The 20,644-nt window shown below is 38.4% G+C and overlaps 2 protein-coding genes across 5 annotated transcripts in view; one reads left to right on the forward strand and one right to left on the reverse strand.

Annotated features, from left to right (window-relative positions):
• The window catches only part of Sev (receptor protein-tyrosine kinase sevenless), a 51,232-nt gene that overhangs the window by 7,392 nt on the left and 23,196 nt on the right, over positions 1-20,644 (reverse strand). For 3 of the 4 annotated variants that reach the window (XM_076441770.1, XM_076441769.1, XM_076441771.1), the window contains exons 3-14: positions 14,447-14,506; positions 14,256-14,346; positions 11,761-11,993; positions 8,981-9,220; positions 7,095-7,242; positions 5,443-5,939; positions 5,032-5,321; positions 4,602-4,958; positions 3,222-3,525; positions 2,803-3,126; positions 1,395-1,996; positions 235-861 (exon numbers count right to left, since the gene is read on the reverse strand). In XM_076441770.1, the coding sequence (XP_076297885.1) occupies positions 235-861; positions 1,395-1,996; positions 2,803-3,126; positions 3,222-3,525; positions 4,602-4,958; positions 5,032-5,321; positions 5,443-5,939; positions 7,095-7,242; positions 8,981-9,220; positions 11,761-11,993; positions 14,256-14,346; positions 14,447-14,506 (3,773 nt within the window). The remainder of the gene's footprint in view (positions 1-234; positions 862-1,394; positions 1,997-2,802; positions 3,127-3,221; positions 3,526-4,601; positions 4,959-5,031; positions 5,322-5,442; positions 5,940-7,094; positions 7,243-8,980; positions 9,221-11,760; positions 11,994-14,255; positions 14,347-14,446; positions 14,507-20,644) is intronic. The other variant, XM_076441773.1, reaches the window with a different exon arrangement.
• On the forward strand, positions 11,964-16,567 carry LOC143217466 (cAMP-dependent protein kinase catalytic subunit 1). Its single transcript, XM_076441783.1, has one exon. The coding sequence runs from the start codon at positions 12,972-12,974 to the stop codon at positions 14,130-14,132; it is 1,161 nt and encodes a 386-aa protein (XP_076297898.1). The 5' UTR covers positions 11,964-12,971; the 3' UTR covers positions 14,133-16,567.

The raw sequence follows: 20,644 nt of genomic DNA on the forward strand, positions 1-20,644 counted from the left end.
AAATCAACGAACATTTTACCATTGAAATTGGACTTCCGTTTCGCAGAAATTCGCAAAGTTTCGCCGATGAATTTACTGCTAGAATTCCAACGAACTAGAAAGACATAGAAATTTATTTTCTTGCCTGATATGTTTAATAGGTTGAAAATAATGCAACAGTGTTTTGAAATTTTTCTAATGGTCTTGCTGTTTGAAGTTACACCTACTCGTTTTGTGTTAGAAATGTGTAATTACCCTGTGGATGGTAGAATGTCGAGATTCAGGATACGTCTATTGGATACATAAATGGTGTCGAACTTAAGAATCCCTGCTTGCCACATGGTTAAATCCAACTTGACAATTTGATCTCCGTTTTCGCTGTAGCCTGACTCTGACCAGTACAAGTTCCTCGCTACCCAATCGATGGTCAAGCTGAGCACGCTGTTGTTCAACGTTAACACCTTGCTAGCATTTGCACCATTTAAATCGGCCATCACCAGCTCCGGCATGTCGTTTATCCAATAGATCTTACTGTCTGCTGCCAAATATGCTAGCTCGACTGCGACATTTTGCGTGAGGGTGTCATTTTTTTCTTGATCCAAATCGGAGATCCTGACCGCGTCCATGGTAGCAACTAGCAACTGCGGCACTGGATTTTCGTATATCGTCGACACGTTGATCACATCGGAGTATGGTCCTGGGCCTATTTTCGTGTGGGCTCGGACTTGAAAATAGTACGTTGTGTTCGGCAGTAGATTGTGTATCGTGTGCTCCAATTTATCAAGAATAAGTGACTGGTTGCAGAGTTGGACATCTTGATGATTCCAACATTGAACGGTGTACCCGACGATCAAGCCGTTTGCGAACTGTGGTTCGTTCCATCTGTAATCGCAAGAGCAAATTGAGCAGTCTACTATAGGTTTTGCACTCCAAATTCACCCTTGTGCAAATCAATTTCAACCATCAAGAATATATAAAATTAATTACACTTGAAATCATCTCCCTTGAGTTCAGAAGAAGTCACCGTGGACAGGAGGATATAGCGAAATGCTGTGTGACGTTAGACACACGTAAACGGTGTCATTACTGTGAGGGAAACAGACTCAATACTCAATATGCTTCAATAAATATACATATATGTACTTTCATTTTTAAAATTTGTTAATTAGAAAATGGCTGCAATAAATATATAAATATCTACACAGTTTTCATACATTACAAAGTTAATGAATTGGTAATTGGTCTTTGCAATATATCAAATTTTCAATTTCTTAACAATTAATTTAAACCTACTTAAAAATACTGTATTTGTAAAAGGTTAAATTTGATTTGCAAAAGGGTGAATTTGTAATGCGAAACTTGTAGCTAGAGCGAGAATTAATTCTAAATATGATAGTAGCTAAGCAAATTCTCACCTGAATATCGCAAATATATCGACGCTTTTACTGAGAGGCTCTTTATGGAATTCTATAAACACTCTCGGATTCGTTGGTTCACTTGGTACGCTTTGTGGCGATCGCAACATCTTCCTCGTATGGTGTGCTGTCTCCCAGTACGTGAACGCTTTCACAGTCACCTCCAGAACAGAATAAGGCAGAATTTGCTCCGAATTGTTATACGACATCGAGGTTTCAGTGGTGATCTCCGGATTTGAATTCGTGTTGATATAATCTGCGAACTTCACTTCGTAAAATACAGTTCCGTAGTTAATATTGTCCACGGGGTCCCAAGATATATTGAAGTTCCTCCAGGTTCCTTCCACTCTAATACTGTTATAGCTGACTGCTTTTGGTAGAACCACCACTGTCTCTGATACAAGACTATTCGGATAACGATGAAGCGCCGGGTCCATCACTGCTACCATATGGAGTCCTGACAAGGTGATACCGTTTATTACGGCGGTATTTTGACCAGACAAATCGCCTATCACCGCATTTCGATCGTCCTGCAGCCACAGGAGATGCTCCGAGAAATAACACAGTGGTCCTTGCATATTTGGATGTTGTAGAGCCGAGACCTGTCAGCACAAGTGTTGAAAATGTCGTTATTAACACCGGGCCCGTATGACATGATCGACGCAGACTTCGTCGACAATTTTTATATCAATTTTCACCGATAAACCATACTCATCGACGTTCGATTTTCATCGACATACGCTTTCATAGACATTAGACGACTCCTTTCGATGTAAGACGATGGCTCGTGACGGCGTTCGACGTATTGCGGATGCGGGTATTTGGTTTGACATTGTTCTTGAGAGTGACTGATAAACAGTGTTGAGTGGAATGGTCAAAAGAAGAAGATGGAACAGAGATTCTCTCGTTGCGAAGAAAACATCGTCGTCTTGTATCGAAAGAAAACTGTATAAGGCAAAGTTGTTTAGAATGATGACCTTGACAATAAATTTCTAGGTCATCAATAACGGCGAGGAGGACCAACTTCTCAGTAATTACCTACTTTTCTAACCGTCAGATTATTATATATTACATATCAACAAGAATGGCCTGGGTTAGGTCTGGGTGTGTCAGCGAGAATAGCATGTCGATGAGTAGGGGTTATCAGTAGACAGCGGATCTTTATGCAAAATAAAATTGTTCTACCTGAATTGCAACAAACCGATGTGAAATGGAAATGTATTTTCCTTCTTAATGTGTTCAGTGGTCTGAAAATAATACATGTAACAGCATTTTTAAATTGATCTAATGTTTTTCCGTTGTCTAATAAATCCGCTGTCTAGTTATCAGTGAAGACGATGAAATAGCGTCGATGCAAACATTGTCGGGGAAGTCTGTGTCGAAGGAATGTTCGAATGTCGATAAAAACCTTCTCAGGCACTATTTTATGGCTCATGGGAATCCTCTCCGACGTAGGCGCACGGTATACGATCGATCCGCTCTCGTAACTTCGAACGATCCAATAAACGTATCTGTTCTCGGTATCCAGCGTTAAACCCATTACTTGTTTACCGTTAAATATCTCATCCGAATGGTAGTACCGTCTATCCTGACCGTTTAAACGAGCAACTTCGACGGCATGCCCCGTCGACCAGTACAAATACGCCTCCAATGAGTCGATCATTAGTTCCTTAACGATAGCTAGAATCGACATTGGCTCTTGGTGAGATCCGTTCAAGTTTGCTCTTGTTATCTAGAAAAGTGATGAAAAACAACAAATTATAAGTGATCGGTTCCATAAGTTTTTGATCGAACACTGAAGTGTGTGTGTGTGATCATTTCATTTACAATTTGTTGTTTAGGATTAGCCCAATACAATTTCTTCGATATCCAATCAACGGCGACACTTCCAACCGAGTGAATGTTCATCTTCGTTTTCTGATGACTGGTGATGTTGTAGCGATAGAGCGCGGAGTTATTCCCCACAATGTAGAGAACATCCTTGTACCAACTGACGTCAACGATGTGGTAGTCGGTCTCCGCCTCTTTCAAGCTCGCCTTGTAGATCAGAGTGTCGATATTTTCGCCAGTTACGTCGCTTCTTAATAAACCCTCGTTCGCGGACCAGAGAATAGACGCGTGTGAACCATCCCTATATAATAAGTTCAAAGTTGAAGATACTCGTCGGGAGTAACTATGTATTACTGTACAGGGTGGACCACGAAGCGTGATCAGTAGACTGAGGACTTTTATGCATTTATGAAGAAATTAGTTGGGTGAAATATATATTGTAATATTGTTCTCTTAACGTAACAAAGTCATTAAGGGTTGAAATCAATTTATATTTTATTCCTGCTTCCCACAATCAATGCAGAATATTTTTATTTTGCATAAAGATCCGCAGTCTAGTGATCGGCTTAGATTATTGTGCTGTTAGTGGTTCGATCGAAAGCTTCTTTTTTTTTGTGATTGTACCCGGTCTCTTTTTTGTCAACCCTTTTTTCCAGAGTTACCTAGGCCACCTTCAGCCTTTTATAGGTAAACCCACAATTCTTTTAAAGCCATCTTTTAGGGGATACGGAGACGAATTCTGAATCTAAAAAGATGAAAAGCTAGCTGCTAGTGGACACCATTTTAGGCCTCGATTCAATTACGGTGAATGATATTGTTTTAATGTTTCTTTGGTTTAGATGAAAAAGAAACACTTTTCATGGCGCGTGACGAATTCGTTTCAGTATCTTCTAAAAGTTGGGCGTAGGAAACTTGTAGTTTGACCTATAAAAAACTGAAGGTGAACTTGATAACTCTAGAAAAATAGGGTTGACAAGAAATTTTTTTTGCAAAATAAAAATGTTCTACCTAAATTCCAACAAGGTGGAGTGAAATAAAAATTCATTTTCTTTCTTAATATGTCTAACAGGTTGAAAATAATATACAGTCAGCGGCAATAATAAGTGGACACCCTTAAAAATCGCATAACTTTTTAGAAATTGGTCCAAAGGACTTGAATTTTTTTTAGATGTTAGACCGGCTAGTTCGCTAGAGAATAAGTAAACAAAAATTTATGCGATCTTAAATTGCACCTATTCATTTTTGTCATAAATGCATAAAATCCGCTGTCTAATAATCACCTTAAAAGAATTCCGATCGAACCACTAATAGCAGAATAATCTAAGCTGATTCACGCTTCGTATTCCACCCTGTATAGAATTAATAATGCGAATATACCTTAATGTTCGACCTCTAAACTCAGTGGACCACGGTCCTCTACCAGCGCTCGTGTAAGCTGCCGCTTTGATCGAATATTCCGATTTTTCACGGAGATTGTGCACAGTGTGAGACGAGCCGGCGATGTCCTTTTGATGAATCGTTTCCCCGGTAGACTCATCTTTAATCTCGAGTTCGTACGACCAATTCTGCCAGGCACCCTTACCTTGGCCACCCAACAGATGGGGCGCCTGCCAAGAAACTTTCGCCCTTTCCACCCCCAAGACTGCCTGCACTCCCGTAGGAGGGTTCACTGGGACAGGAACAGGTTGGCTCGCGTCCATAAGTACATTGACACTGACGAATGAACCGTTCGACCTGAAATCACCAGAGCTATTGAACCATCTAGGCCAACATCGGAGATACATGGGAGTTGAATGAGGATAGTCACCTATCAGGATAAGCATTATGGAAGTATCTGTTCTGTCCTGAGTGATACCCTTCTATCAACACTTGTTCTCCGTTCGTCCAATAAAATAAGCCATTTGCCATGGCCAGGGAAACAACGTTCTTAAACTTCGGCTGCTGCGTGTTCTTGCGTAGGTTTATAACTTCTCGGCCGTCCAACGAAACTGATAGAATTGTGTTCTGAATGTGGTGAGGAACTAGCAAGCGAAAGTTCGTGTGGTCGACAGTGAACGCGCCTAAGTTCGTATCGTCTACGATCAAATACGGTTGAACCTATAGTCGATAAAGGAGATGTAAGTGTTATAGCTAGCTGATTGTCGACTCTTCAACCATAATTGTAGATAGACTCGCGGTATTCGTAACGTGTTCTAACTTCTATCAATTGCAAACGTACCTCGTGCTTCACTCCATTGCTTATGTCAGCCAGATCCAGCCTGTACAAACCGCCCCTGGTAACCCAAAATAAGTATCCATTGTATGGATCGACTTCAATGTGTGTGGGCCTTGTCAAGAAGCCTGCCACTGCGACCGTCAATCCTCTTCCATCTAAATTGCATCTGGCTATTTGCCAGACTGTTGTCGCGTGTTTCACTTCGCCCAAAATGTACAGGTGAAGATTCAACCAATCCACCGACAGGCTCAAGGGCTTAAAGTTTGCCTGACTAGGACTGAGTATCACCGTGGGTTTCGTACGTTTCACAATGGACGTTCTGTACACGTATCCCAACGAGTCCGAGACAAACAGCTGCGCGGAAGCCACGTGAATTGCGACTCCACGAATCGTACTTGTGTTTTCGTAAATAACACTAGGATCATCCAACATGTCTGCGTCTTGTTTCATGACTACGTGTTGCCCTCCGAGAATCAGTATGGGTTGCTGCGTGTCTTTCACTGATTCACCATGACAATTCGTCAATTTACAATCACTTTCAAGAGTTTGTCTGCTTTTAGACTAACAAGGGAACATTCGTATTCTAATAATCTCTTTTATAATGCCAAAATAAATATTGCAATATGTCTACATTTTGTGCTCGGGTACATATACAATAATATTTTTCACATATGAACGTTCATGAAAACAGATTAACCCTTTGCACTCGAATGGCGACTCTGTGGCACCAGTCAAAATTGCTATATCATTATTTTTGTAACAGTTTTTAAATGATTAAATACTTCTGTATTCTAGAAATTGCTAGAAACTCAAATGTCGCATGAAAGAACAGAAATTTCATGTGAATAGTGTAAACACGATTGTATAGAATAAAAATCTTCTAGGTTGAAAGATGTGTCTTGATTTCGGAATTAAAATTGGCTTCGTGTCCAAAGGGTTAACATTTAATAGGGAAGATTAGAAGAAAGTATTGTTTAAATAAATAATGCATTTCAATGTTGATATTATTTACATAAATAACATTCTGAAGAACCCACTTGCATAACTATCAAAACAATAACTATGACCACCTTGACTATTTCCATTTTCTGTAATAATATGAACAAATGATGCATATTGAATTCGAACGAGAATTCGTAGCGTTGTTAAATTAAAATTCGAAGATAAAATTAAGATATTTAATGTACTAGAACAGAATGGAAAATATGTTATTGATTAAATCTCTCTATGAATATCTGAACATTATCTTTGAACTTTAATTTAAAAACGCTACGAACTTTCGTGCCAAACCAATATACATATATGTATAGATGAAAAAATAATTTAAATATTTCTCCACTAATTGGTGGAAAGAAATTATGTATTATTACAGTATATTAAAACTATTATATATTTTAATACAGTATATTAATACACTCTGTTGTTTTATGGTAACTACCTGTTCACGAAACATTAGTTTTACTGAATAATAGTCGTGTTATTGTAGCACAAATACACAATTTGCAATGTATGTGAACAATGGCCGATGAAAGAAATGTATGAACTATTGCCTGCTACCTTTTTATTAAGTTCGATGGATATCAGTCCTGTATATACATATATTCCCTTGTAAGTGCGCAAAAGTACAAATAGGATGTAGAAATTTCGAAACGTACCGGCCAGTTCCGGGGTAGTTGTGATGTAGATGTTCGCAAGAGGACCTTCGCCAACTCCATTTCTCATAGTGACACTTATAGAATAATTCTTGTTCGGCTCGAGATTTTGGAACATGTAATGATCCGTATTTTCCGATGCTGGTATATCCTATGGAATTAATTGTAAATCAGGTTAAAGAGAATGTTCATGGAAAGATCCCTTTCAAACCCTAGGATATCAGTTTGCGAGAAGGAAAAAAAACGCCATGCCAGAAACATATGTTGTAGAAGATCTGGTTCTTGCAAGTGAAAAGAGCTAGTAACGGCATCGTGGCGTTATAGACTGCAACGTGGATAGAAATTAGCGATAGTCGAGTACAAATTACGCAAGCGACTCAACTATTAGCGTTAGTGTGAAATTAATTATCAAGCATTTTCTATAAAAAGTTAACTCATTCACATCGTTAGCGTGTACATATACATGCATTTCGGGATGCATCATCTTCATTCGGTAATGGTAGCACGTTTGCGGATGTTTATGCATTAATGTTAGATATCAATGAAAAAAATGCTACAAAACATAAAACGCAATTAAGGGGTTACAGCAATATCGGATAGCTAAACTTTTTGTTCTCGTGTATGTAATGTAGTTAATCGTGGACACATTTGAATATGAAATAAATATTTTAGTTGGGTAAATTTTATTCGGAATGAAAAGAAGAAATAACGATTTGAAATAATTCATTTCGCACCGTTATTTTCAATACTGTAATTTCCAAATAAAAAACAATATTGATGCATTTGAAATATTAGCAATTTCAAATAGTTGTATATTATTTCGATATTCCTTCATTTCAAATTCACAACAAACGATGTCAAGAAATTCATAATTAAATCGGGTTCAATTATTCTTTTCTACTGTCGTAGCGCCAGTTATGAGTTTTCTGAAATTTCTTTTTCAAAACATTATTCTTTATGAAAATCCAAGTAATTATCATTTTTATCATTTTTCATATCCTCGCTTATTTTCAAGTTATTGGACGTAGAAGGTTTCGAATCTTCACTTTGAGTAATTTCACTCCCTACACGAGGATATCCGTCAATTAAAAAACATGATTCAAATATTTATAGTTAATCTATAAATCTGCAATGTTTTATTAAAATTAGTGCTACGACTTCCACAATTACGCTAATATTTACGTGACATTAAAGAAACGTTCACTAAGCACGATGCTTTGAAAATCAACAATGAAAAATCGATCTTTTAACGTTTTAACACTGCTGTACTCCCTGATATTATTATTACCAGACTGAATGTTATAGAACTTACAATTTTTGGGAATAAATTCTCTAAAACCTCGACATGAATTATAGAATCTTCTTTATAAAACATTCAGATATGCACATTGCACTATGTCGCATGCAGTGAAATATGCTGTCAACTGCATTAACATCCGCAGTCTAACCATTATTTCAACGTCTGCACAGCGTATTCAAATCACGGAGACCATTGTTTAACTCTAGTCTTTGTGCAATGAGAAACGGGTACGCTAAGAAAATATTATTTTGCACAAAAATTCACAATCCAATAATGAATAACCGAAAGAAGTATTCATTTTTCCTCATGCTTGGATTTGTCGCTATGAAATAGTCCCTTTTTAGGAAGGAGAGCAATCTTGCAGAACCAGTTGATGTTTTACAGTGCTATTTGCTACGAAACTTAAAGAAGAATAGGAAAAGACGAACGTCTGGAGGGACGTTGCGAGCGACGAGCAGCTTACGATTAGAGAGAACAGAATCGAGAAATTAAAACGCTACGACTTAAGAATTATGCAACTCAGAACACGAGGATAGCAGTATACAATATTATGTCACTTGGTATATTCAAGTTCTGGCGTGGCGTGTACCTTAAGCTGGGAGTGGTCAGCCCCTTGCAAACGTAGGACATAAGACAAAAGTGGCCCATTTGGAAAAGGGCCCGGTTCCCAAGACACAGAGACGCGGCAGCTGTCTACCACCGCCGCTCTTACAATTACCGGTGCTGAAGTCGGCAAACCGGCTGCTAGCGTTCGTATCACAACGCTCGCAGCGGAGACTATCGGCTCGGGATTGTGCTGCGATGACTTCAACAGCAATGCTACGCGAAACTGCAAAATAACACCAACAACATCGTTCTCAGACCCATTTCTCCTCGCCAAACGCTTTCATTCCTCCGTATTACAATTTAGTCCAGTCAACGAAAAGTTGTAGAGGGAAATGGAAGGAACGCAATTTTTAACTTTGGGCCTGTGTTTGGACTAATTAGGAGGTAAACATACTAAAAGTCCCCACTCCTGGGAGGTGAGCGGGGTGCAGAAGGGCACTTAGAAGATCCCCTTTTTCGGTGTTCGGCTTATATCTCGGAAACTATGCGTCCTAGCAATAAGACCATTCCATACAAACAAAAAGCGGACAAAATGTGCCACAAGATTGATTTGATTCAGTTTTTCGCTATCTCGCATAGTTTCCGAGATATCCGCGCTCAAAGTTCACTAATTATGAAAAAGAAAATAGCCAAAAAGACCCCTCTCTGACAAGTTCAGCCCCATATCTCATCTGTAAGGGTAGTTATTGAGAAAAATCGAAATGCCAGTTTTTAGCACATTTTCCCTATATATTGACAATTAAAACTTTTAGTATGTTTATTTCCTAACTAGTCCAAACAAAGTCCCAAAGTTAAAAATTGTGTTCCTTCCATTTCCCTCTACACCCCCCTTATGAGCATTCATTGACTGGACTAATTTCACTGATTCGAATTATAGTCATCTCTCCGCAACTGTGAACATTTTATCCCCACAACTGGAGGGTCTACTCTTGACACTATCCAACTTTCGTTTCAAGTTTCAATTATTCATTCAAACACGGTTTACATTGAATGACCATGTATTAGGTTGTGTAATGAATTCCCGCGATTTTTGTATTTTATTCTTTTTCCGCAATTTTCTGTTTTGTTAGGTGAAGTATACAGGGTGAGTCACCTAACGTTGCCACCTCAAATATCTTTGTTGTTTTTAAAGATACGTCAAATGTCTGAAGGACAAAGTTGAATGGTAAAATGGGACTCACATGATACCAAAAATATTTTTATTTTTGTGATTTTTTAGAGATATCAAGGTCACCTTCAGTTTTTTAAATGGAGGCACCCTTTTTCAAACTCCCTACAATGATAGTCCCTTTCATTAGGAATTCAGTGACTATAATTACCCATGCACGTATAAACTTTCAAAGTTGCTCCTTCTCCATATAACAGACACAGAACATTATTATTTTGCATTAACCATTAAAAATTCGCAATCTACTAGTTAATCACTCACTAATTTTCGAAGCCCCTTATTTGTAGACTTCATAGGCTTTAAAAAGAACAAAGATATTTGAGGTAGCAACGTTAGGTGACTCACCCTGTATACATATACAATATACATATGCATTCGCAAGTCTTTTTCTTGCTCTACAAACCTATCTTCTTCAATTTTTCGAATTAATTAATTTTAATCAATTTTCAGGCTTTTCCAATGCAAGTTCCAGGAGGCAGAGAAATTCATTCTCAACATCTGCCCTTTGTTTTTTTTAGTAAAGCCCATGGAGTGAAGATGGTTAGCGATGGTAAGTGATAGACCATCGCTGACTTGGAGCTTGGGTGCCACACAACTTGAGTGAGAGGTCGAGCAGATGTCGAAAATGAATTTTTCTGCCTCCTGGAACTTGCATTGAAAAATCCTGAAAATTGATTACATCTAATTAATTCGAAAAATTGAAGCAGACAGGTTTGTAGAGCAAGAAAAAGACTTGCTAATGCACATATATACTTCATCTAACAAAACACAAAATTGCGGGAAAAAATAAAATACAAAAAACGCGGGAATTTATTACGCAACTCAATATCATCAACACAAATCGAATTTTGTAAATAATTTAACCCTCAGCAGTCGAGGGGTGACTCAGAGAGTCGCCACTAAAAATTGCTGTACCATTATATTGTTTAGATTAATAACCTTTAGCACTCGAATCACTCAGAGTCATCGCTGAAAATTGCTGCATCATTAATCAAAATATTGTTCACATTATTAAATATGTTCGTACCTAATAAATTACTAAACATTTAAGTACTGTATGAGCTATTACATCAGTTTAATATTAATACAGAGAAAAAGAATTAATATAGAATGGAATTGCTCTAGGTCGAAAAAGAATTAAATATGTTAAATATGTTGCTATCTAATCAATTACTAAACATTTCAGTATTGTACGAGGTATTATATCAATTGCATATCCATAAAATGAAGAAAATCATATATGATTTTCATTGTATACAATGGAATTATTCTAGGCCGAAGGAAATGTTTAATTTTCAAGTTAAAATTTCACCGAGTGCAGAGTTAAATATGTTGCTATCTAATCAATTACTGAACATTTCAGTATCTTACGAGGTATTATATCAATTGCACAACCATAAAATGAAGAAAATCATATATGAGTTTGATTATATACAATGGAATTATTCTAGGTCGGAAAAAATGTTTAATTTTCGAGTTAAAATAGTTCCGAGTGCAAAGGGTTAGAGTTAGGGAAAAATTCTGAAAAATTTGATGTCCCCTACGTGTAATGTTTTTTACAAAGAGTTTTCAGTGAGAACCATTGATTAACTTACTCTGTATTTCGTGTACGGTTGCAAGTTTTCCACCAGAATCTGATCGTCTTCGCCCCATGATTGATTCCTACAATATTGCCAGGTTTCAGCCAGCTCTTCGTATCTCCATTGCACCAAGTACGAGATGCCGCCTCCGCGTCTTTCGATGTCTATTCCTTTCCACTCGAGGCGCAGGGAAGTCGCAGTCAAGGAGTCCGCAACCAACGCTGGCGCCGGTGGAATGCCTATTTCCGCTAACAATTCACATCGCCGTGAGTATCACTTTCACACAAATCGAACTATCATATTTTAGGCGAGGTCACTCAAGATACTTCATCAAAAATTGATTTCTTCATCGAGAAATAAAACATGAAACAGAAATTAGAAACATTTCTCGGGTTTGTTGCGCCTTTTCTTCTTATCGCCGAAATGAATAATTCTTTTTCAAATTTGCTAACCACTGGTCGAAATATTCCAGTTATAGTGGGGGACAAAAATATTCAGACACCCTTTGAAAACGGGTTACTTTTTAAACATTGGACCAGACGACGAAGAATTAGTTTACCAGGTAATGTATGAAAACAATTTTTAACTTTTTATATAACTTACTTACAATATAGACACGCATAAAAATATTTTTAAGTAGGCTTTACTTTTGTCAACAGTAATTTTTACAAGACTGTTTTCGAAATTCAAGTCGTTTCGTCCAATTTTAAACAATTTATTCGTTTTTGAAGGGTGTTCGAATATTTTCGTTCCACCCTCCTGTATTGTATGTATATTACGTTCTGTCCCGAATATGATTACCAGACGGCGGATATTTTACACTTATGACAAAAAGGTACAGCTGAAATTTTAAACAGTAGAAACGTTAAAAGAATCGGGGAGTATTTAGAACTTTTGTCCCGTTAACAGTATTAAAGGAAGAAAGAAATTTCTATTTGGATTCATTACCTCGTGTAATCGATGAAGAAAATTTGTATTTTGCACAAAAAGATCCGCACTCTAATGATAATAAATCTAAAATTCTCCGAGTGTTCCGAACGCCTGGAGCGGTAGAAAGCAGCAATAGCAGTTTGGGTTATGTTGACTCGCGTCCGAAAGCTTTGACATAAAACCGACAACAAGAGAGAATCGGCGATCACATGGAGGGTTTTATTGAATCGTTGATATCGATATGCGTAAACGCATCGTTTCTCGGTGATGAAGACGTAACTCGACACGCTAGCTAAATGAAGCAAATATACCCACAAGCTCATCGCCATCAGACGAAAACTAAAGCCTCGAAGAAAGGGAAAGAGGATACTAAGAAGAAGAGAGCTTCTCGTTTTCACCAGAAACGTGTGACTATGAATCCGGAGCGTTTGCGAGCGATTCAAGAGTACCAGAATATATTGGACGAATTGAAGAACACGTTTACCGAGAGATGGAAGGTTACCCCAGTTGACAATTGCAGCCTGAAGGACTTCGAACGATTTCGAACGATCGGTACCGGCGCGTTCGGGCGAGTGTTGCTGGTTAAATATAAACCAACTTCCGTTTTCTACGCGATGAAGGTGTTGGACAAGTCCAAGGTCGTTAAGTTGAAGCAGGTTAATCATACGTACAACGAGAAGAGGATACTGCAGTGCGTTCGATTCCCTTTTGTCGTTTACATGGAATACTGTTTCAAAGATAACTCGTACGTCTACTTGGTGTTGCCGTATATAAACGGAGGCGAGATGTTCACGCATCTGAGACGAATGGGGAAATTCGACGAGGCTTTGGCACGGTTCTACGCGGCACAGGTACTACTCGCGCTGGAGTACCTTCACCATTGCAGTCTCGTCTATCGAGACTTGAAGCCGGAGAATATCTTGATTCACAGTTCTGGTTATATTAGAATGACCGATTTCGGATTCTGCAAGATGATCGACGGAAGGACATGGACGCTGTGCGGCACGCCCGAGTACCTAGCACCGGAAGTGATACTCTCGAAGGGTTACGGTATGTCCGTAGATTGGTGGAGCTTCGGCGTCTTCATCTACGAGATGAACGCGGGCTACCCCCCGTTTTACTCCGGCGAACCAATGAAGATCTACGAGAAAATCATCTCCGGGAAGTACAAGTTCGCGCACCACTTCGGCGAGGAGTTGCGGGACATCCTGAAGAATATACTTCAGGTGGACTTGACCAGACGGTTCGGAAATCTGAAGAACGGTACCCTAGACATAAAAAGCCACAAATGGTTCCAGACGACTGACTGGGACTTGATTTATCATCAAAAGATCCAACCGAGCTTCATACCGAAATGCGCCACGCCTGAAGATTCGAGCAACTTCGACGAATACGCGGAGGAACCCCTGACCGTTGATAACGTCGATCGTTTCGCCAAAGATTTCGCGAACTTTTAATCGAGGTCTCTCGCTGATAAACTAGAACGCGATCATCACGTCCTCGAGAGCTTCAGGAAACCGGATGTTGCAAGAGGTGTCTGTGTTACACTGTATAATGCTTAGGAGATAATGTTGTATTACCTTTTAACTGTTGAAAGTAACGATTCAACGCGTCGTGACAACCCAGGACACAGTACAGTTCCTTGGGCGGCAGTAACTCTTGCGTTCCGTTCTGCAAACAGTTGGCGTTATATTAATGGTAGAATTATAAAATAGAATAAACCCATTCAGAGCTGGTGGACGGATTTATTTATTTAATAAATTGTACTAACGCAAACAGCTTGGCAGCTCGTGTCGAGGGCTCGTTGCCACGCTCCGCAGCCTTTTGTGCACTGAAACAAGCAAAGCAAAACTATTTTTATCGACTCATTTTTACTTGTACAATAATACATCGTTTTGAAATTGTTGCTCTCGTTATATTGTCCTTGCGCTGAGCAGCGATACGTTAGAGGGGAAGCAATAAAAAATTTATTTGTGACTTCTAGCATTGTCTTGTAATATGTTAATGCGAAAACATGATAAATAATAGGTGTATTAATTAATTCGTGACTCTCACGCGGTTATTCAACGGTACGGTGTTCTGGAAGCAATTTTGTTATTACATTCGTTAATTAAATAGGATGAAGGAAATGTATAGAAAATTATGAGAAACATTTTCAAGAATTAAATGTACGTTGGTTACTTGTAAATAAACAATAAAATGCAGAAAGGTCCACGAGTTTAATGGTCTAACACTTAATATATTACAAGCTAGGCTCTTGTATGATAGAGTATACAGAAATTATTTGTTAATCATAAGTGGACTACGGATTTTTAGTATGCATTTAACCCTTAACTGGGCGCGTGGGGTCTATTTGACCCCAAGTGGTATAAAATAGTACATAACTTTTCCAGGCGCGCCCAGTTAAGGGTTAAAAGAACCTGCAAAGACTACGACCACTAAAAATACGATTTTATTTGACTCCATTTTCTTAAAATTCATCTGCAAAAATTGCAAATTGCATAAAGATCCGCTGTCTAATAATAAGAATAGAGAAACACTGATGGGATATGCAAAAGTAAATTTAAATGAACTAATAAAGTTTTTGAGAAATGTACCAGCACGGAGCAATATTATTTTTAGTAACTAAAATGCGGTTCTCGTATAACAATTACGTCATTCATTTAGATTTCTCCCAATTCTTACAAAAACGTGTGCTTGAACGCAGAAACTTGTTTAATGATTTCTATTGGTAGCATCTTTATAATTTCAAGAATCATAGAATAAAATATGTGAAATCGGAAATTTGACTGGTCGTGGTACGGTTAGTATTAGTCAACGTATTATTTGTTGATAGCAGAAGAAACTGCAAAACACGGTTGTAAATTATTGGGAAAACTCTCTCTTTGTCAAGAATATTAATTGTTGAAGACTTTTACTATCAACGAAAAGTGTTTACACTTCCTTCACACTCTCTCCCATCAGTTTTCAATGGAACGTATTTGCACTTTCTCGTGATGTTCAATGAGCAGCGACATGTTTCCAACAATTAATATTGTTGACAAAGAGAGAGAGAGTTTCACAGGCATTAAATTCATTTAGTTTTAAAAAGGTATTATATAGTTAGTATTTTATTAAAAAAAAAAGAAATACAAACAATCGCCAGAAACTTCAATATCTGTCACAAGACTTTATCCAGATTTATTGAAAAACTAAAAGATGGACAAGAGGCTACAATAAAAGAGAGAATCGTCTTTGATATGGATAAAAATGAAAACATCTTTCAGGATTTAATAAGGTACAGAAAAAAAGAGAATCGCCTTCAATGAGCATGAAGAAAAGATTATGGCAAAGCACCTTTTGAAATGTTAATCTATTTATTCTGGTCTTTTCCCGCAAGAAGCCAGAAAATTAGCGTTCGAACGTGCAAGAAAATTTATTTTACACAAAATTCCACCCTCATGATGGTTAAAGAATTGAATGCAATACATGTCAAAGTAATTTCATACCAAAGATAATGATTACATGTTGTTTGCACACCTAAATAAATCAATACTATTTACATAATATTATCGTAAATATTTTGCAAATTTATTCTTTAGTAACAACTTGCCCCGCAACAGAGCAAAAAGCGCGACGACAAGTAAACGGAAAAACTATATAAAAAGCCTATTATAATATTTTCAGTTTAAGGAATTTTAAAATGTAATAAATTTAACAATAAATTACTAGTTAAAGATGAGAATACTTATACCATTTCTACGTCATTTTACAGGTTTCTTGATAATCGGAACTTTCAGTCCCCGTTTTCTTAAGGCGGCAGACTCGTTTCCAGGATTGCAAGGGTGCGGGATTCGGCCGCCCATTTCTCGATAATAGGTACAAACACGAGGGTTTTCAGTAGTCAAAAATGCTAGGTAAAAAAACAATCTAGGGCGCTATCTCTCTCAAAAGTCCTACTTTTTCGTTTACAAAGCGTAGTTTGCATTATTCGGCTATTTTCATAGTTACATGCGCAATTGTATGCTTCCGAATAATTCAAAAATAGGACTTTTGAGGGAGATAGCCCCCTAGATTGATCTTTTATCTAGCGCTTTTGACTACTGAAAACCCCCGTGTTTGTACTATCGAGAAATGAGAAGGCTATTCCCACATCCTTGCGATTCTGGAAAAAGGAGTCTACCCCCTTAAAAAATTCTGTTCGTGAAAATACGATATTTCGTTGGATAAAGTGATTAGAAAATACCCGAATATCGTACTACAGTGTTGAGCCGTTGCGTGTCCGTTTAGGATTGGCACTTGATTATGCCTTAACAATAAGTTGTGCGCAATGGAGGATCGAGTGAATCAATTGCGGCATCAGTGACGAGTGGCGATACGAAAGGACGTACGCCGCATCGTTTTGGCATTGAAGTAACTGGAACGTCTGTGAGGCGAAGCTGTGCTCGGAAGACGGACAAGAACATGTGGCACGTGCCTCAAGTAACGCCCACGTTCATAAGACGGCCGCGGTCGGATCGTGCCGAGCATGGATTTGCGAACTGAAGTTTAACGCATTAACTTTCTGCACGAGAGGATGTGGGCATTTGTCAGCGACAACAAGCCAGAACGGCATACGAAGGAAACGATTCGACCGGGAACGCGGACACGCTCTCGGCTTTTTCTTTCCGATGACATTTATTGAACTCCGTTCAAAATCTTTATCATGAGTCTGATCGATGCTCTAGTTTAGCGCAAGGGGTTAAATATAAATTTCATACAAACACAAAAGAAGGGAATCAGTTGGATAACATTTCTTGCGAGCTCTAGTTTAAAGAAGCTTCGCCCCATGAAAGCGTTTTGATAAAGTAGTTCCGGTAGTAACGAGAATGTTCATCTCTCTCGAGATAAACAAGATATCCGGTAGCCGAGGTTCTTACGAACATCTTGAAAGAAAGTCGTGTTCGCTGGTAACGCGAAATGTAAACACACGGAAGTGATTTGGCGTGCTTCAAGACTTCAAGGACTTCGGGATGATCGTGCAACGGCTCTGGACTCCAACATTTCGTTGATCGTGAGCAACTCGTCGAACAGCAATCGTTGAACAACTCGTCTTTCCTTTTCAAGTATCTCCCTCGACATTGCGTTTCTATTTGGTTTGTGACCGAGATTAATTTCCCTGTGAACTTCTACTGTGTAAACACCTCTAAGCGACATGTAGTTTTCAGCGGAGAAGTGGAAGGCCTTGTGGCGGCCATTGCGCTACCGCCGTGCATAGTAAAATCTCTATTTCAACGACGTATAGCGAGAGGCAAGAGAGCCATTTACCAATTGCTGGGATGGTCGACACTCCGTTGCATTCGAGAGGCGCCGCATATAAATGATACTCCTCTCGACATTTTAGAGTAATAAGCACGGAAATCTTGATTCAAGAGGTTAGTAGCGCACCTGCAGCTGCAATTTTTCATCGTCGAACAAGGTCTCAATTTGTTGACGTTCGAAACTTCTCAACGAGAGAGTATAAACTTGCCGATATAATATCTGCTCTCTCCTGACATTTTCGAAAACTTCATTTTATTTTCATTTAACTCTATACTGGGGTACACACTGCCTGCACGTTTGTAATGCAAAATGTAAAGAAAAAACTTTAACTGCGTAAGCATTCGTGGAATTTATTGATCTTCATGAGACGGTAGGTACAGAAAGATTAAAAAAATTAATTTAATACAGAAAAACTTCTTAACGCTAAACCTACCGACCGTCAAAAGTGACTGATGTGTATAGTATTATAAAAATAACAAGATTAAATATATTTATATTTTGCAGTAAAAAAATATATTCAATAAATTCCCATGAAAACACCTTTACAATTTCAATAATCATTAAATAAAAAGTATAAAATGGATCATTTGATCCCTCGTGGTAGGTTTAGTGTTAAAGGCCTGAAATATGTGTTCTTCAGCAATGTGATGATGAAAAACACTACATATAAATATTAGAAGAGCGTTTAAAGTACGCAATTACTGTTGCCTCGTAAGAGCAAACCGATTCTATCACATGCACACGCGCGTACGGTGGTATTCGAGGGTATCAGATAGGTCAGCTAAAAGTCTAGAAGGAAAGGGACCTCCGGCGCTAGATAAACGTTATTAATAAACATTTGGTGGCAGTCCAGTTTTACGACAGCTCTTTAAAGTACAGATTCTATATACGCGCGATACCGCGATGACAATTATTAGCGTATTTACCCGTTACCCTGTCGTACGAAGACATCGTATCGACGAATCGAACACGGAACGAATTGCGACTATTCACGTACCGTATTCGTTCTAAAAATATCCTTAACATTATCAAGTGGAAAGAAAAAAGACGTGAAAATTCGTGTGGATTATCGTCGAGCGAGCAGTTAAAACAGCTCTAACGCGTGTACGATAATTTTTAATGTCTCAATTAATTATTTTCCTTCTGACATTTTATTAATTCGCCCGTATCAAGCTGAATCCACGTTTTCAATTAGCAATTCCTTGACACTCTTTTTCCGCGTGACTTCGACTTCTACTTTGTCGTAAAACGACCGTGCAGCGACTGTTCTTATTTGACTCGACCCACTAACCCTTTGCACTCGGAGCAATTTTAACTTGAAAATTAATCATTTCTTCCGACCTGGAATATCTCCATTCCCTACGATTTTTGAAATTTTATGGATATTTAATTGATACAATACCTACCTCTAGTAATTGATTAGATACTGACATATTTAATAATGTAAACAATATTTTGAGTAATGTGTCTCGGAGTCACCATTTGAGTGCTAAGGGTTAACTATCGAACTTTCTAATAGAGGTTGACAAAACGATCAGACGATGGAAAATGCCCGAAGCAAAACGGCTCAACACTGCGCTCGCTAATTTCTCACTTCCTCATTAAAACCTCAACACACATTACGTCCCAGCCAGGCCCTCGCTCAACTCAGCTCCCCGTAGATCGTAGATCTTCATCCTACCACGGGATGATGATCTATCCGTTCTCTCCTCGTTTCGCTTTAACCCCGTTCACTGATTACGGTACTCTGCGGGACAAGCATAAGACATGAATGATGGCGCATCTCGAAGGGACAACCATGGCCCTAGACTCCACTCATTAATTTTCTGGCTTAGAAGGGTGCCTCGAAGCCCCCAGCATAATAAATTCTGTTTGCTGGTAAACACACGAGTAGGGCTGCATGTTGAACGTCTTGGTCGCGCGCAGACAGACAACTGGTAGCCAATGTCAAGTAGCAGCATTTGTCATAGATAAGTTTGGCGCCGGTGGTCCCCCACTTTACAAATACACTCAATGATTCGAGGACCCAGTTTAGACGCACCAGACTTTTTCGAGAACCTTCGGCTAGCTACCGTTTACATACAGCGTACTTAGGGTTGCCATCTATAAATTCCCGAAGTCAGGATGAACAGCATAAAAACCGCAGGCTCTTCCGTCTGAAATCCGGACACTTTTAACTACTTTTTAAGAGGGTAGACTCGTTTTTCCAGGATTGCAAGAGACGGGGGTTTTCAGTAGTCAATAGCGCCAGGTAAAAGATGAATCTAGGCCGCGATCGTCCTCAAAAGTCCTATTTTTACGTTTACGAGGCGTAATTTGCACTATTCGGCAGCGTAATTTGTATTATTCGGAAGCATACATCTGCACATGTACACTGAGAAAAAAATCCTGTCGAAACAAAAAAAATATATGTTGATTCAATAAGATGTACTATTAAATGGTGCCAATATCATATGAACTTATTTTAATATTAAATATTATTGAATTTCAATAGCAAAACTTATTTCCGCCAATCATATAAGCGAATAGCTTGACCATCAATGTTTACAAGAAAATAAGATATGGCCTCAAACCAATTCCAGTATAAATCCATACATTTCTCAAAGTTTTTTAACAACACATCTGATTGAAGGAAAGAAAGAAATATTACGAATAATAATGTACGGTATTGAATCGAATAATATTTTCA

The sequence above is a fragment of the Lasioglossum baleicum genome, chromosome 17 (assembly GCF_051020765.1).
Source record: "Lasioglossum baleicum chromosome 17, iyLasBale1, whole genome shotgun sequence".
Taxonomy (NCBI): domain Eukaryota; kingdom Metazoa; phylum Arthropoda; class Insecta; order Hymenoptera; family Halictidae; genus Lasioglossum; species Lasioglossum baleicum.

Excerpts from the sequence above, each read along its gene's own strand:
- LOC143217466 (XM_076441783.1), top strand. The coding sequence starts at position 12,972 with ATGAAGCAAATATACCCACAAGCTCATCGCCATCAGACGAAAACTAAA.